We start from the raw sequence: 17,646 nt of genomic DNA on the forward strand, positions 1-17,646 counted from the left end.
GAGGCCAATGATTGGCCAGGATATTTAGGGGGTGCCTTGTGAGTTCCATGGGGAATTTGATTGATTGCCGCGGACACCCCCTAACGTGTCTCCCTTCCTCCCATCGCAGGCTGGTCCCAATTGGCAGAGAGACGGCTCCAGAGACGCCAGCCACTACTACAAGCCGTCCATGATGGAAGACCCCTGGGCGGCCCTGCAAGCTGCAGCCACAAGGGCGCAGGGCACTTCCTAATACAGAGAGAAGGCCGATACAGGGTGCAGGGCACTTCCTAATACAGAGAGAAGGCCAATACAGGGTGCAGGAGAAACCAATGGACTTTGGGTCCCAACTGGCTCAAAAGTGGGGATATTCTGCTACTGACGCCCCACACGGGACCCTTGATGTGGCTCTGCTACTGGCGCCCCACACGGGACCCTGACGTGACTTCAAATGGAGCCTCCACCAGGGACTTTGATGACTCTCATTGACTCTCATTGACTCTCAGATCGCGCTATACTTCCACACTCGCTGCTCACGTCGCTTCCCTCACGGGGACCTGGTTGTGTTTATATGTATACAGATACACCCAAACGGTGCCCAAATGCTGAACTCTAACTTGTTCATGTTTTTAAATGTATATAAACCTGCGTTACAATAAGCGTGTGTCCCCCCCCCCCCCCCCCTTTTTGTGTGTTTATCTGGCCCCGTTAGAGGTGTTGAAGAGCCCTGTCCTAAACTGTGGCACGTATCTGTTACACGGACTTACACGCCAACTGAACCCCTAACACGCCAACTGAACCCCTAACACGCCAACTGAACCCCTAACACGCCAACTGAACCCCTAACACGCCAACTGAACCCCTAACACTCCAACTGAACCCCTACCTCCGCGCTGCAAGGCGTTACTACCAATCAAGGGGTTCACTCGGAACGGGAGAGAGCCAGTATTAAAGTGAACCCTTTGGGGACAGAGCAGAGTTTGCAAACAAAAAGCAGTGGTGCTTCTGCCGGGGGAGGGGGGGAGAGAGCAGTCTGGCCCCTGCCTGACGTTCATTACCTGCAGGTTTAAGGGGACTTGCCCTCTCCTGGTTATATCCAACGCTGATGGACCTCGTCTGATCGTCCGCTCTACGAAAGGGCGGCAGCCCCGGCGTGGGGCGCACGCTGCGTGTTTCTGGGGCTCGGGGTTATGTCTGGGTAGGACAGCGTGGAAATATTTGCTCAGCAGATCGCCCTGCGCTCCCCGCCGCTCCGAAGGTCACACGGGGTCGCACAGACCGCCAGGGCTACAGCCTCTGCCAAACCCCCCCATCAATCATTCACAGGTGGGACTGCGTGGGAAGAGCTGGGGAAGGGTTTTCTCCCGGGGGGGGGGGGGGGGGGAGGGTCTCGCCGTGACCTTCCCCGTGCACCAAGAAATAAAATACAGCCTCCGACCTCGAGCGTTACCCTCCGTCATTTAATTTATAACAAAAAAAATAAAAGAAATCAAGATTGTGGACTTCTAAACTCAGCGAAGGCGGTCAGACAACGTCTGCGCTTTATGCGGCAAAACTCGGCTAACGGGCAATTAATAAAAATGACAAAATGTAAAAAAAAAAAAGACAAAACCCCTCAAATTCACAACAGACTTCCTCCCCCCCCCCCCCCCCCTGTAAAACAGCATGGTGGAGAGGGGGTATATATCTTGTATTGTTTATTTTTCTAGGCCCCTCAACAACTTTTAAAAAAAAAAAAAGAGAGAAAAAGGCCGATTTTCCACCGTGTCAAATCTGTAAACAAGGGGGGAAAAAAAACCTAACAAAAAAAAGAAAAGACAGAATTATTAATGTTGAATTGGCCCCGATCTCCCCCAAAACAGACAGCGGGAGAGGTCGGGGCCCAGCTCCCGTGTCCGTGGGATACTCTGGGTTGGAGAACATATTGGGGAGGGGGGAGAGGGGGTCCGAGGGAGATATATAATGTCCATATGTCCAGCAGTTTATGACACAAGAAAAACAAAAAAAAAAACAACTTGCTTTGAAATAGAAACAAACAGAAAACAAAAGTTTGTACACAGCCAGCTGCATTTCCGTGGCATTCAGCGTGAGGATACCATGAGACCCCCGTTTCCCTGGGGGGGGTAGGGGGAGGGGGGGGGGAGGATGGCGACACTACACGGTGCAAGCCCCCCTCCCCCCCCCCCCGCCAGGGGAACCGGTTTCTGAAAGCAGTCAGTCATGCAGCGACATCCCCCCCCCCCCCCATCTTGCCGTAATCTCAGTGCTGCTCTGCATCAGTCCACCTGATAACCGTCTTGTAACCGGGGCGACCGACGCATTCCGCCCGGATATTTGGGAGTGAGCCGGGAGGGGGAGAAATGGAAACAAAAACAATGAACAGGGGGCGCCAAAATAAACCCAAAATGCACGACCCTTAGCCGCGGGATGTGTGCGTTTTGCGACGCGCAGACTCGTAGACATAAACCGCGTCGTCTCTCCGGCCTCCCGTTAGCAGCCGAGGTCCCTTGCATGTAAACCGTCGCTGGTACACGCTTACCCCTCTCCCCCCCCAACTTTCCACTGCGCCACTGCAACGACCCCGCTCGGGATTTAATCCTTTCAGCAGCTGAATCTCCCCCCCCCCCCCCCCCCACTCTGGGGAACCCCCCCTTTTTTTTCCATTTACTTGAAAGGAGGCCCGAGGGGGGGGGGGGGGCAGGGATGGATAGTGACCCGCATCGAGTGCTCCGTCTCAGTAAGGGACTCCTCTCCCCCGCCCCCCTCTCGGAGGAGCGCGGCCGCGGAACGCCTTGCCGAATGCCTGAGTCGGGGTGCCCCAGGCCTGGTTTGTCCCTGCCCCCAGCTCGCCGTATTTTGAGATGGCGGCCTCCTGGTACAGGTGGGAGCTGTTACTTCCCCCCTCCTGGTTCCCGGGGGGAGGTACGGCGGCCGGCGGCATCCCTGCCGGGAGCCTGGCAAACCTGAGGTCTTGGTCCCCGGGGAACTGCAGGGACCCCGTGCCCTGGTAGGCCTTGGCCTCCCCCTGCTGGTCGGGGAATGTCCTGCTTTTCCCCAAAGTCTGTGGCGAACGTTCCCCTGAGTCTCGGTCGTCGGGACCAGCGTTAAAGGTGTCCTCGGGCCCCTCGGAGCCGTAAGTCCGGGAGGAGGGGCCCCGGGGGTACTCGGCGGGCCGGTGGAGCGGCCTCTCCCTGCTGGCCTTTGCCGGGGCCCCGTCCTCGTCGTGCCGGGGGAACAGATGCTGAGGGGCCGGAGGCGCCGGCGGGTTGGCTTCCTGGGCGTCTCCCTCCGGGAGGGGCGGCAGAGGCGGCGGGCCGGGAGGTTCGGGGGGTCTCTTCTCGGGCGGGAGGATACAAGGACGGCAAGCTGTGGAAGCATTACTCCGTTTGACACCATCTTTAAGAAACACACACGAATAAAATATACACTGTATATAAATGTATATATATATGTAAAAATACATATTTATATAGAGAACCCGAACGCTGCCGTGTGTTAACCCCCGCACCTCGCTCTAGAAATGTGTGGTGGTAAAGGCGGCTATTCTGTGACAGGATGAGAGGAAGAGGCGGGTTTAAGGGTACGCGTGTACGCGCGTCCGTGCGACGGAGGAGAGGTGGGAGCGCAGGGGGGTGTTAGAACAGAATAAGGATGGCGGACACACACACGGGCCGTTATCACGAGACATGGGACATGTATGAATAGTACGGTGCAGTGCCACGTTTAGAAGCTGTGCCACGTTTAGAAGCAGTGCCACGTTTAGAAGCAGTGCCACGTTTAGAAGCAGTGCCACGTTTAGAAGCAGTGCAACGTGTAGAAGCAGTGCCACGTGTAGAAGCAGTGCCACGTTTAGAAGCAGTGCCACGTTTAGAAGCAGTGCCACGTTTAGAAGCGGAACGCTCCCCCCGCAGGCGGTTTTATTATTGGCATACAGCGGGAAGAACCGGGGCAGATCCTACAAAATCCAGAATAACGCCCTGTTAGAAAGCTGCCCCCCTCCCAAATATACACATAACTATAGTGCTCTCTAAACGGTAAGAATGTGTGTTCATACCTACACTTCACACGTTTAGTATATATACACACACACACAATTGTATACGTATATACGCACACAAACAATTGTATACGTATATATACACACACTTGTATGCGTGAATATACACACACACAATTGTACAGTATACGTGTATATACACACACAATTGTATACGTATATATACACACACACACAATTGTATAGTGAATACACACACACACACACACAATTGTATACGTGTATATATACACACACAATTGTATACGTGTATACACACACACAATTGTATATGTATATATAAACAAACAATTGTTTACATATACATTATACATACATATATATACATATATACATATAAACACACACACACACACACATACACACACAGAGATATACACACAGAGATATACACACAGAGATATACACACAGAGATATACACACACAGAGCTACACACACAGAGATATACACACACAGAGATATACACACACAGAGATATACACACACAGAGATATACACACACAGAGATATACACACACACAGAGATACACACACACAGAGATATACACACACACACAGATATACATACACACACACACACACACACAGATATACACACACACACACACACACAGATATACACACACACACACACACACAGATATACACACACACACACAGATATACACACACACACAGATATACACACACAGATATACACACACAGATATACACACACACAGATATACACACACAGAGATATACACACACAGACACACACACACACACACACACACACAGAGATATACACACACAGAGATATACACACAGAGATATACACACACACACACACAGATATACACACACAGAGATATATACACACACACAGAGATATACACACACTATACACACAGATATACACACACACAGAGATATATACACACACAGATATACACACACACACACACACACACAGAGATATACACACACACACAGAGATATACACACACACACACAGAGATATACACACACACACACAGAGATATACACACACACACACAGAAATACACACACACAGAGATATACACACACACAGAGATATACACACACACACAGAGATATACACACACACAGAGATATACACACACACAGAGATATACACACACACACAGAGATATACACACACACAGAGATATACACACACACACAGAGATATACACACACACACAGAGATATACACACACACACAGAGATATACACACACACACAGAGATATACACACACACACACAGAGATATACACACACACAGAGATATACACACACACAGAGATATACACACACACCACACACACACAGATATACACACACACACACACACACACAGATATACACACACATATATACACACACACTAATCCTATTGTTCGTGAAAAAACATGTTAACGGGTGAACACACACACGAAGATGATGCAGGTGACTTGGATGAAATAGAAAAGTGAAGTAAATGAGTGAGAAGGCTGTGTTTAACGAGGGGCGGCGTGTTTAACGAGAGGCGGCGTGTTTAACGAGAGGCGGCGTGTTTAACGAGAGGCGGCGTGTTTAACGAGAGGCGGCGTGTTTAACGAGAGGCGGCGTGTTTAACGAGAGGGGGCGTGTTTAACGAGAGGCGGCGTGTTTAACGAGAGGCGGCGTGTTCAACGAGAGGCGGCGTGTTCAACGAGAGGCGGCGTGTTCAACGAGAGGCGGCGTGTTTAACGAGAGGCGGCGTGTTCAACGAGAGGCGGCGTGTTCAACGAGAGGCGGCGTGTTCAACGAGAGGCGCCGTGTTCAACGAGAGGCGCCGTGTTCAACGAGAGGCGCCGTGTTCAACGAGAGGCGCCGTGTTTAACGAGAGGCGGCGTGTTTAACGAGAGGCGGCGTGTTTAACGAGAGGCGGCGTGTTTAACGAGAGGCGGCGTGTTCAATGAGGGGCGGCGTGTTCCTGGATGAGGAGGAACAGGGAGTGCCTGCCGCTCACAGATACGCGCTGCCGTACCCCTCACTGCGACAGGTAGAACAATCCCTGCACTGTGCGAGCAGAACAAACACAGGCTTCTGCCCCGTTAACCCACGGACATGTACCACGCCCGTCGTACTGTGGCTCTCTCTCCCAGCCCTTCCACGTCCCTCCGTTACTTCTGCATACATCGCGCCTCGCCCGTGCCGCCCGCCTTTCCCAGAGCGCGGGCACGCGTGTATAAAGCAGCCCCCGCCGCGCCGGTCTCCGTGTTACGGAGGAAGTACCCGGCTCAGGCGCGCTCCGCTTACACACCACGCAGGCCACCGTACGGCGATTACGCTGCGCGACCCACCTCCCCACACCTACCCTCTCCCCCCCCCGCCCCCGGGCTGGGCCCGTTACCGAAGAACAAGTGGGTCAGGTTTAACCGGACAGTTTATTATAAACCAAAATACGTGAGCGCGGCTTCTCGCTCACTCGCGTGAACGGAGCAGGCGGCCCCCCCAGTACAGGGAGAGAAACGTCCCGGCACAAGGAGCCTGTGTTTGTATCCCCACGTCCTCCGGGACACCCCCCTGCGGACCCCCTCCCCCCCCCCGAGGTCCCGGAGCTTGGGAGACTCAGCGAGAGCAGAATTTACCTGCGACGTCCTCCTCCTCCTCCTCCTCCTCTTCCTCCTTGGGCAGGGCGGCGGGGTTACTCCCGCTCTGCTCCCCGTTGCTCTCCCCGGGGGGGGGTGCGTCCGCCTCCTGGGGTTTGATGAGCTGGCTCAGCAGGACGGCGAGCATGCTGTGGACCTCTCCCTGTGCGCCGGGCCCCTGCTCCAGGCCGTCCTTGCTGGACTCGGGGTCGGAGGCCGGGGCGGCCGGCACGGACAAGGCGTTGATGGACTCGTTGAGGGCCTCCAGCTGCTGCTGCATGTCGGGGTTGGCAGCTGCGAGATCTGGGAGACGCTCAGGTCGGTCTGGCTCTGCAGCAGGTTCAGCAGGATGGCCAGCTCGCTCTGGTTCAGCTGCTGCGTGATGTCCCCGAGGCCTGCTGGGGAACCGGAGAAGGGCAGGGTGAGCCGAGGTCACGAGGGGGGCGGAGGTCACGAGCTCCGCCCGACACACACTGCGTTAGGCCTCTCCTCCTCCTTCCCCCGGGAGGCCTCTCTCCTCCTCCCCCCCATCCCCACGGGAGGCCTCTCTCCTCCTCCCCCCCCCAGCCCCACGGGAGGCCTCTCCACCCCCCCCCCCCAATCCCCCCCCGGAGGCCTCTCCACCCCCCCCCCCCCAATCCCCCCCGGGAGGCCTCTCCACCCCCCCCCCAATCCCCCCGGGAGGCCTCTCCACCCTCCCCCCCCAATCCCCCCGGGAGGACTCTCTCCTCCTCCCCCCCCCATCCCCCCGAGAGGCCTCTCCACCCCTCCCCCCCCAATCCCCCCGGGAGGCCTCTCCACCCTCCCCCCCCATCCCCCCGGGAGTCCTCTCTCCTCCTCCCCCCCATCCCCCCGGGAGGCCTCTCTCCTCCTCCCCCCCCCGCATCCCCCCAGAAGGCCTCTCTCCTCCTCCCGCCCATCCCCCCGGGAGGCCTCTCTCCTCCTCCCCCCCTCATCCCCCCCGGAGGCCTCTCTCCATGCGTACAGACTATGGCAGCATACTCTCCCCCCCCCATCTCCCCGGGAGGCCTCTCTCCTCCTCCACCCCCCCCCCCCCCAAGAGGCCTCTCTCCTCCTCCTCCTCTTTCCCACCCCGGGAGGCCTCTCCACCCCCCCCCCACCCGGAGGCCTCTCTCCATGCGTACAGACTATGACAGCTAACTCTCCCCCCCCTATCCCCCCGGGAGGCCTCTCTCCTCCCTCCCCCCCCCCCCCCCAGGAAGCCTCTCTCCTCTACCTCCCCCCCCCCCCCGGAGGCCTCTCTCCATGCGTACAGACGATGGCAGCTAACTCTCCCCCCCTTAAACTCACAGAAGTCCGGGACGATTGCCTCGGCAGACGCAGTCTGTGGGGGCGCCGGGCTGCTGTTCCGTATCACGTCCATGCCGGGCGCCACCACGCTCTCCTTCCGTGGCACCTTGGTGGTGGGTGGCTCCTCGAGGGGGATGCCGCTCTGCCTCTGCCGCCGGCGTTTCTTACTCCACAGCTCGTGGCAATCCTGCCAGTGAGGGAGGCTGGGGGGGGAGGGACACCGGGTTAGAGTGCCAGCTCTTGGGGGCAGGGAGTGACTCCTGCACGGTGTGAGGGGTCAGGGGTCAGAAACTAAACCAGGGCATTTATTTTGATGCAACTTCCCGAGAAATACCAGCATTAAAGCAACTTGCCAGAGCCTCAGCGCCTCGCCCTCTCCCTCTATCGCCCGCTGCCTCTCCCTCTATCGCCCGCTGCCTCTCCCTCACTGCCCTCAGCCGCGCCACCCTCAGCCTGTCCCTCAGCCCCGCCGCCCTCAGCCTGTCCCTCAGCCCCGCCGCCCTCAGCCTGTCCCTCAGCCCCGCCGCCCTCAGACTGTCCCTCAGCCCCGCCGCCCTCAGACTGTCCCTCAGCCCCGCCGCCCTCAGATTGTCCCTCAGCCCCGCCGCCCTCCGACTGTCCCTCAGCCCGCCGCCCTCAGACTGTCCCTCAGCCCCGCCGCCCTCAGCCTGTCCCTCAGCCTGTCCCTCAGCCGCACCGCCCTCAGCCTGTCCCTCAGCCGCGCCACCCTCAGCCTGTCCCTCAGCCTGTCCCTCAGCCGCGCCGCCCTCAGCCTGTCCCTCAGCCGCGCCGCCCTCAGCCTGTCCCTCAGCCGCGCCGCCCTCAGCCTGTCCCTCAGCCGCGCCGCCCTCAGCCTGTCCCTCAGCCCCGCCACCCTGTCCCTCAGCCGCGCCACCCTCAGCCTGTCCCTCAGCCGCGCCGCCCTCAGCCTGTCCCTCAGCCCCGCCACCCTGTCCCTCAGCCGCGCCACCCTCAGCCTGTCCCTCAGCCGCGCCACCCTCAGCCTGTCCCTCAGCCGCGCCACCCTCAGCCTGTCCCTCAGCCGCGCCACCCTCAGCCGCGCCGCCCTCAGCCGCGCCGCCCTCAGCCGCGCCGCCCTCAGCCCCGCCGCCCTCAGCCCCGCCGCCCTCAGCCCCGCCGCCCTCAGCCCCGCCGCCCTCAGCCTGTCCCTCAGCCGCGCCACCCTCAGCCGCGCCGCCCTCAGCCTGTCCCTCAGCCGCGCCACCCTCAGCCTGTCCCTCAGCCCCGCCGCCCTCAGCCTGTCCCTCAGCCGCGCCGCCCTCAGCCTGTCCCTCAGCCGCGCCGCCCTCAGCCGCGCCGCCCTCAGCCGCGCCGCCCTCAGCCTGTCCCTCAGCCCCGCCGCCCTCAGCCTGTCCCTCAGCCGCGCCACCCTCAGCCGCGCCACCCTCAGCCGCGCCGCCCTCAGCCTGTCCCTCAGCCGCGCCGCCCTCAGCCTGTCCCTCAGCCGCGCCGCCCTCAGCCTGTCCCTCAGCCCCGCCGCCCTCAGCCTGTCCCTCAGCCGCGCCGCCCTCAGCCTGTCCCTCAGCCGCGCCGCCCTCAGCCTGTCCCTCAGCCCCGCCGCCCTCAGCCTGTCCCTCAGCCCCGCCGCCCTCAGCCTGTCCCTCAGCCCCGCCGCCCTCAGCCTGTCCCTCAGCCCCGCCGCCCTCAGCCTGTCCCTCAGCCCCGCCGCCCTCCGACTGTCCCTCAGCCCCGCCGCCCTCAGACTGTCCCTCAGCCCCGCCGCCCTCAGCCTGTCCCTCAGCCTGTCCCTCAGCCGCACCGCCCTCAGCCTGTCCCTCAGCCGCGCCACCCTCAGCCTGTCCCTCAGCCTGTCCCTCAGCCGCGCCGCCCTCAGCCTGTCCCTCAGCCGCGCCGCCCTCAGCCTGTCCCTCAGCCGCGCCGCCCTCAGCCTGTCCCTCAGCCGCGCCGCCCTCAGCCTGTCCCTCAGCCCCGCCACCCTGTCCCTCAGCCGCGCCACCCTCAGCCTGTCCCTCAGCCGCGCCGCCCTCAGCCTGTCCCTCAGCCCCGCCACCCTGTCCCTCAGCCGCGCCACCCTCAGCCTGTCCCTCAGCCGCGCCACCCTCAGCCTGTCCCTCAGCCGCGCCACCCTCAGCCTGTCCCTCAGCCGCGCCGCCCTCAGCCGCGCCGCCCTCAGCCGCGCCGCCCTCAGCCGCGCCGCCCTCAGCCCCGCCGCCCTCAGCCCCGCCGCCCTCAGCCCCGCCGCCCTCAGCCCCGCCGCCCTCAGCCCCGCCGCCCTCAGCCCCGCCGCCCTCAGCCGCGCCGCCCTCAGCCGCGCCGCCCTCAGCCGCGCCGCCCTCAGCCCCGCCGCCCTCAGCCCCGCCGCCCTCAGCCCCGCCGCCCTCAGCCCCGCCGCCCTCAGCCCCGCCGCCCTCAGCCTGTCCCTCAGCCGCGCCACCCTCAGCCTGTCCCTCAGCCCCGCCGCCCTCAGCCTGTCCCTCAGCCGCGCCGCCCTCAGCCTGTCCCTCAGCCGCGCCGCCCTCAGCCGCGCCGCCCTCAGCCGCGCCGCCCTCAGCCGCGCCGCCCTCAGCCTGTCCCTCAGCCCCGCCGCCCTCAGCCTGTCCCTCAGCCGCGCCACCCTCAGCCGCGCCACCCTCAGCCGCGCCGCCCTCAGCCTGTCCCTCAGCCGCGCCGCCCTCAGCCTGTCCCTCAGCCGCGCCGCCCTCAGCCTGTCCCTCAGCCCCGCCGCCCTCAGCCTGTCCCTCAGCCGCGCCGCCCTCAGCCTGTCCCTCAGCCGCGCCGCCCTCAGCCTGTCCCTCAGCCCCGCCGCCCTCAGCCTGTCCCTCAGCCCCGCCGCCCTCAGCCTGTCCCTCAGCCCCGCCGCCCTCAGCCTGTCCCTCAGCCCCGCCGCCCTCAGCCTGTCCCTCAGCCGCGCCGCCCTCAGCCTGTCCCTCAGCCGCGCCGCCCTCAGCCTGTCCCTCAGCCGCGCCGCCCTCAGCCTGTCCCTCAGCCGCGCCACCCTCAGCCTGTCCCTCAGCCGCGCCACCCTCAGCCTGTCCCTCAGCCGCGCCACCCTCAGCCTGTCCCTCAGCCGCGCCACCCTCAGCCTGTCCCTCAGCCGCGCCACCCTCAGCCTGTCCCTCAGCCGCGCCACCCTCAGCCTGTCCCTCAGCCGCGCCACCCTCAGCCCGCCTCTGCCGCCACCCTCAGCCCGCCTCTGCCGCCACCCTCAGCCCGCCTCTGCCGCCACCCTCAGCCCGCCTCTGCCGCCACCCTCAGCCCGCCTCTGCCGCCACCCTCAGCCCGCCTCTGCCGCCACCCTCAGCCCGCCTCTGCCGCCACCCTCAGCCCGCCTCTGCCGCCACCCTCAGCCCGCCTCTGCCGCCACCCTCAGCCCGCCTCTGCCGCCACCCTCAGCCCGCCTCTGCCGCCACCCTCAGCCCGCCTCTGCCGCCACCCTCAGCCTCCCATCTCTCAAACTCCTCCTACCAGTGTTCTCCGAAGCCGCCCCCCCCCCCCCTTTGTGGCTGGATGAATGATCCCGCCCTCCCCGACGGGCGGTGAAAGCCTCGCTGTAACGGTCGCCCTGCGTACGCCGCACTCGCCCTCTGCGGCCCACGGAGATCCCCAGCTCAGACCCACTCGCTGCCCTGTAACCCCCGCCCCTGCCCCTGCCGGCCCTTACTCTGGCGGGACCATCTTGTTGACGTCTATGTCCTTCAGGAAGTCGCTCTGCAGAGCCTGCTCCGCCGTGCAGCGCTTGCTGGGGTCCAACGTGAGCATGTGGTCCAGCAAGTCCAGCGCCGCCGTGGGAACGCTACGGAGAGAGAAGCGAGGGAGGGGGGGGGGGGCAGAGCGGTCATGTGACAGCGGCGGCCATTATGGAGGAAACGGAAGAGATGGGGGGGGCCTCTCTAGTTAGATGGCGCCCCCTTTGCTCCAAGGCAACGTAGGACGCCATCCAACCTGGAATAAAAAAAAACCAAGCCCGTTGGGGGGTGTGACGTAGCTACTGTGTCACCAAGGTGACCAATGGGGTCATCTCTCACCCCTCACTGCACAGATACCCAATAATCTGCCGGCAACTGCCTAACAGGTTTTAAGGATACTCCTGCTTCAGCATAGGCGGCTCGTCTGATCTGATTGAGCCACCTGTGCTGAAGCAGGGATACCCCTGATAACCTGAACTGTTGGGGGGGGGGGCGGGGGGGTGTCTTGAGGAGCGGAGTTGAACCCTCCTCCATGACCTATAGAAATAAAGCTCAGCTCTGGGTTCAGGTCCGGCGTCTCCCGTATAATCCCCCTCCCCCGCCCCCCCCGGCGCGCCCCGTACTCACAAGGAGAACTCCTCCCGCACCCGCCGCCGTACTGCTTCTTCGGCTTCATGGTGTTAAAGTACGGCAGCTTGATGACGTCCGGCCAGACGGCTGGGCAGGGGCTCCCGCAGAGCCGGCTGGGAGCGGGGAGAGAGAGAACACAACCGTTAGCGAAGGTCTCATTACCCAGAATCCCGGCGGCTGGGCAGGGGCTCCCGCAGAGCCGGCTGGGAGCGGGGAGAGAGAACACAACCGTTAGCGAAGGGTCTCTCATTACCCAGAATCCCTGGCGGCTGGGCAGGGGCTCCCGCAGAGCCGGCTGGGAGCGGGGAGAGAGAGCATACAACCGTTAGCGAAGGTCTCTCATTACCCAGAATCCCTGGCGGCTGGGCAGGGGCTCCCGCAGAGCCGGCTGGGAGCGGGGAGAGAGAGAGAACACAACCGTTAGCGAAGGTCTCTCATTACCCAGAATCCCTGGCGGCTGGGCAGGGGCTCCCGCAGAGCCGGCTGGGAGCGAGGAGAGAGAACACAACCGTTAGCGAAGGTCTCATTACCAGAATCCCTGGCGGCTGGGCAGGGGCTCCCGCAGAGCGGCTGGGAGCGGGGAGAGAGAGAACACAACCGTTAGCGAAGGTCTCTCATTACCCAGAATCCCTGGCGGCTGGGCAGGGGCTCCCGCAGAGCCGGCTGGGAGCGGGGAGAGAGAATACAACCGTTAGCAAAGGTCTCTCATTACCCAGAATCCCTGGCGGGCTGGGCACAGGCTCCCCGCAGAGCCGGCTGGGAGCGGGGAGAGAGAACACAACCGTTAGCGAAGGTCTCTCATTACCCAGAATCCCTGGCGGCTGGGCACAGGCTCCCCCGCAGAGCCGGCTGGGAGCGGGGAGAGAGAACACAACCGTTAGCGAAGGTCTCTCATTACCCACAATCCCTGGCAGCTGGGCACGGGCTCCCGCAGAGCCGGCTGGGAGCGGGGAGAGAGAACACAACCGTTAGCGAAGGTCTCTCATTACCCAGAATCCCTGGCGGCTGGGCACGGGCTCCCGCAGAGCCGGCTGGGAGCGGGGAGAGAGAGAATACAACCGTTAGCGAAGGTCTCTCATTACCCAGAATCCCTGGCGGCTGGGCAGGGGCTCCTGCAGAGCCGGCTGGGAGCGGGGAGAGAGAACACAACCGTTAGCGAAGGTCTCTCATTACCCAGAATCCCTGGCGGCTGGGCACGGGCTCCCGCAGAGCCGGCTGGGAGCGGGGAGAGAGAACACAACCGTTATCGAGGGTCTCTCATTACCCAGAATCCCTGGCGGCTGGGCAGGGGCTCCCGCAGAGCCGGCTGGGAGCGGGGAGAGAGAACACAACCGTTAGCGAAGGTCTCTCATTACCCAGAATCCCTGGCGGCTGGGCAGGGGCTCCCGCAGAGCCGGCTGGGAGCGGGGAGAGAGAACACAATCGTTAGCGAAGGTCTCTCATTACCCAGAATCCCTGGCGGCTGGGCAGGGGCTCATGGAGAGCCGGCTGGGAGCGGGGAGAGAGAACACAACCGTTAGCGAAGGTCTCTCATTACCCAGAATCCCTGGCGGCTGGGCACGGGCTCCCGCAGAGCCGGCTGGGAGCGGGGAGAGAGAACACAACCGTTAGCGAAGGTCTCTCATTACCCAGAATCCCTGGCGGCTGGGCAGGGGCTCCCGCAGAGCCGGCTGGGAGCGGGGAGAGAGAGCATACAACCGTTAGCGAAGGTCTCTCATTACCCAGAATCCCTGGCGGCTGGGCAGGGGCTCCCGCAGAGCCGGCTGGGAGCGGGAGAGAGAGAGAACACAACCGTTAGCGAAGGTCTCTCATTACCCAGAATCCCTGGCGGCTGGGCACGGGCTCCCGCAGAGCCGGCTGGGAGCGGGGAGAGAGAACACAACCGTTAGCAAAGGTCTCTCATTACCCAGAATCCCTGGCGCTGGGCACGGGCTCCCGCTGAGCCGGCTGGGAGCGGGGAGAGAGAGAACACAACCGTTATCGAAGGTCTCTCATTACCCAGAATCCCTGGCGGCTGGGCAGGGGCTCCCGCAGAGCCGGCTGGGAGCGGGAGAGAGAACACAACCGTTAGCGAAGGTCTCTCATTACCCAGAATCCCTGGCGGCTGGGCACGGGCTCCCGCAGAGCCGGCTGGGAGCGGGGAGAGAGAACACAACCGTTAGCGAAGGTCTCTCATTACCCAGAATCCCTGGCGGCTGGGCACGAGGCCTCCGCAGAGCCGGCTGGGAGCGGGGAGAGAGAACACAACCGTTAGCGAAGGTCTCTCATTACCCAGAATCCCTGGCGGCTGGGCACGGGCTCCCCGCAGAGCCGGCTGGGAGCGGGGAGAGAGAACACAACCGTTAGCGTAGGTCTCTCATTACCCAGAATCCCTGGCGCTGGGCACGGGCTCCCGCTGAGCCGGCTGGGAGCGGGGAGAGAGAGAACACAACCGTTATCGAAGGTCTCTCATTACCCAGAATCCCTGGCGGCTGGGCAGGGCTCCCGCAGAGCCGGCTGGGAGCGGGGAGAGAGAACACAACCGTTAGCGAAGGTCTCTCATTACCCAGAATCCCTGGCGGCTGGGCACGGGCTCCCGCAGAGCCGGCTGGGAGCGGGGAGAGAGAACACAACCGTTAGCGAAGGTCTCTCATTACCCAGAATCCCCTGGCGGCTGGGCACGGGCTCCCGCAGAGCCGGCTGGGAGCGGGAGAGAGAACACAACCGTTAGCGAAGGTCTCTCATTACCCAGAATCCCTGGCGGCTGGGCAGGGGCTCCCGCAGAGCCGGCTGGGAGCGGGGAGAGAGAACACAACCGTTAGCGAAGGTCTCTCATTAACCAGAATCCCTGGCGGCTGGCACAGGCTCCCGCAGAGCCGGCTGGGAGCGGGGAGAGAGAACACAACCGTTAGCGAAGGTCTCTCATTACCCACAATCCCTGGCAGCTGGGCACGGGCTCCCGCAGAGCCGGCTGGGAGCGGGGAGAGAGAACACAACCGTTAGCGAAGGTCTCTCATTACCCAGAATCCCTGGCGGCTGGGCAGGGGCTCCCGCAGAGCCGGCTGGGAGCGGGGAGAGAGAACACAACCGTTAGCGAAGGTCTCTCATTACCCAGAATCCCTGGCGGCTGGCAGGGGCTCCCGCAGAGCCGGCTGGGAGCGGGGAGAGAGAACACAACCGTTAGCGAAGGTCTCTCATTACCCAGAATCCCTGGCGGCTGGGCACGGGCTCCCGCAGAGCCGGCTGGGAGCGGGGAGAGAGAACACAACCGTTAGCGAAGGTCTCCCATTACCCAGAATCCCTGGCGGCTGGGCACGGGCTCCCGCAGAGCCGGCTGGGAGCGAGGAGAGAGAACACAACCGTTAGCGAAGGTCTCATTACCCAGAATCCCTGGCGGCTGGGCAGGGGCTCCCGCAGAGCCGGCTGGGAGCGGGGAGAGAGAGAATACAACCGTTAGCGAAGGTCTCTCATTACCCAGAATCCCTGGCGGCTGGGCACGGGCTCCCACAGAGCCGGCTGGGAGCGGGGAGAGAGAGAACACAACCGTTAGCGAAGGTCTCTCATTACCCAGAATCCCTGGCGGCTGGGCACGGGCTCCCGCAGAGCCGGCTGGGAGCGGGGAGAGAGAACACAACCGTTATCGAAGGTCTCTCATTACCCAGAATCCCTGGCGGGCTGGGCACGGGGGGCCCGCAGAGCCGGCTGGGAGCGGGGAGAGAGAGAACACAACCGTTATCGAAGGTCTCTCATTACCCAGAATCCCTGGCGGCTGGGCACGGGGGGCCCGCAGAGCCGGCTGGGAGCGGGGAGAGAGAACACAACCGTTAGCGAAGGTCTCTCACTACCCAGAATCCCTGGCGGCTGGGCACGGGCTCCCGCAGAGCCGGCTGGGAGCGGGGAGAGAGAGAATACAACCGTTAGCGAAGGTCTCTCATTACCCAGAATCCCTGGCGGCTGGGCACGGGCTCCCGCAGAGCCGGCTGGGAGCGGGGAGAGAGAACACAACCGTTAGCGAAGGTCTCTCATTACCCAGAATCCCTGGCGGCTGGGCACGGGCTCCCGCAGAGCCGGCTGGGAGCGGGGAGAGAGAACACAACCGTTAGCGAAGGTCTCATTACCTAGAGACAGGGGGGGGGGGGGGGCTCCGTGACATCACAGGGCTGGTTCGCCTTCATTGGGGCGAACAGCTCACGTAACCCGGCTGACGCGCGTGAAAACAGATTGTTCTGCTCCCTCCAGAATCGTGAGCGCTGGCGTTGGCGCGCTCTATAGGCAGCCTCAGAAGCATCTATGTGATGGCGCCGTCGCGGTCACCACGCCCGCAGCCGTAGAGAGACAGAGAGGCGTTTGGGATTGCGCTGGGGGATCGCGCCGTTACCTGATCAGTTCTAGCTGCGCCAGCTCCTGATTGGCCTGGAAGATTGGTTTCTTTGTGAAGAGTCCCCGAGGATACAGCTGCAGGCAAACACAACGGGAAGTGAGGAGGCAGGATCAGCAAAGGAAACACAACGGGAAGTGAGGAGGCAGGATCAGCAAGGGAAACGGGAAGTGAGGAGGCAGGATCAGCAAACACAACGGGAAGTGAGGAGGCAGGATCAGCAAACACAACGGGAAGTGAGGAGGCAGGATCAGCAAACACAACGGGAAGTGAGGAGGCAGGATCAGCAAACACAACGGGAAGTGAGGAGGCAGGATCAGCAAACACAACGGGAAGTGAGGAGGCAGGATCAGCAAACACAACGGGAAGTGAGGAGGCAGGATCAGCAAACACAACGGGAAGTGAGGAGGCAGGATCAGCAAACACAACGGGAAGTGAGGAGGCAGGATCAGCAAACACAACGGGAAGTGAGGAGGCAGGATCAGCAAACACAACGGGAAGTGAGGAGGCAGGATCAGCAAACACAACGGGAAGTGAGGAGGCAGGATCAGCAAACACAACGGGAAGTGAGGAGGCAGGATCAGCAAACACAACGGGAAGTGAGGAGGCAGGATCAGCAAACACAACGGGAAGTGAGGAGGCAGGATCAGCAAACACAACGGGAAGTGAGGAGGCAGGATCAGCAAACACAACGGGAAGTGAGGAGGCAGGATCAGCAAACACAACGGGAAGTGAGGAGGCAGGATCAGCAAACACAACGGGAAGTGAGGAGGCAGGATCAGCAAACACAACGGGAAGTGAGGAGGCAGGATCAGCAAACACAACGGGAAGTGAGGAGGCAGGATCAGCAAACACAACGGGAAGTGAGGAGGCAGGATCAGCAAACACAACGGGAAGTGAGGAGGCAGGATCAGCAAACACAACGGGAAGTGAGGAGGCAGGATCAGCAAACACAACGGGAAGTGAGGAGGCAGGATCAGCAAACACAACGGGAAGTGAGGGGACAGGATCAGCAAACACAAC

At 62.0% G+C, this 17,646-nt stretch overlaps 1 protein-coding gene across 1 annotated transcript in view; it reads right to left on the bottom strand.

Moving 5' to 3' along the window:
• Positions 1–1,420: 1,420 nt before the first annotated feature.
• The window catches only part of CDK12 (cyclin dependent kinase 12), a 48,715-nt gene continuing 32,489 nt past the window's right edge, over positions 1,421–17,646 (bottom strand). The window contains 9 exon segments of the mRNA XM_075580148.1: positions 1,421–3,375; positions 6,658–6,948; positions 6,951–7,052; positions 7,969–8,171; positions 11,612–11,743; positions 12,264–12,291; positions 12,294–12,379; positions 16,624–16,687; positions 16,690–16,700. Coding sequence (XP_075436263.1) covers positions 2,714–3,375; positions 6,658–6,948; positions 6,951–7,052; positions 7,969–8,171; positions 11,612–11,743; positions 12,264–12,291; positions 12,294–12,379; positions 16,624–16,687; positions 16,690–16,700 — 1,579 coding nt within the window. The 3' untranslated portion in view covers positions 1,421–2,713.

The sequence above is a fragment of the Ascaphus truei genome, chromosome 23 (genome assembly GCF_040206685.1).
Source record: "Ascaphus truei isolate aAscTru1 chromosome 23, aAscTru1.hap1, whole genome shotgun sequence".
Lineage (NCBI taxonomy): Eukaryota > Metazoa > Chordata > Amphibia > Anura > Ascaphidae > Ascaphus > Ascaphus truei.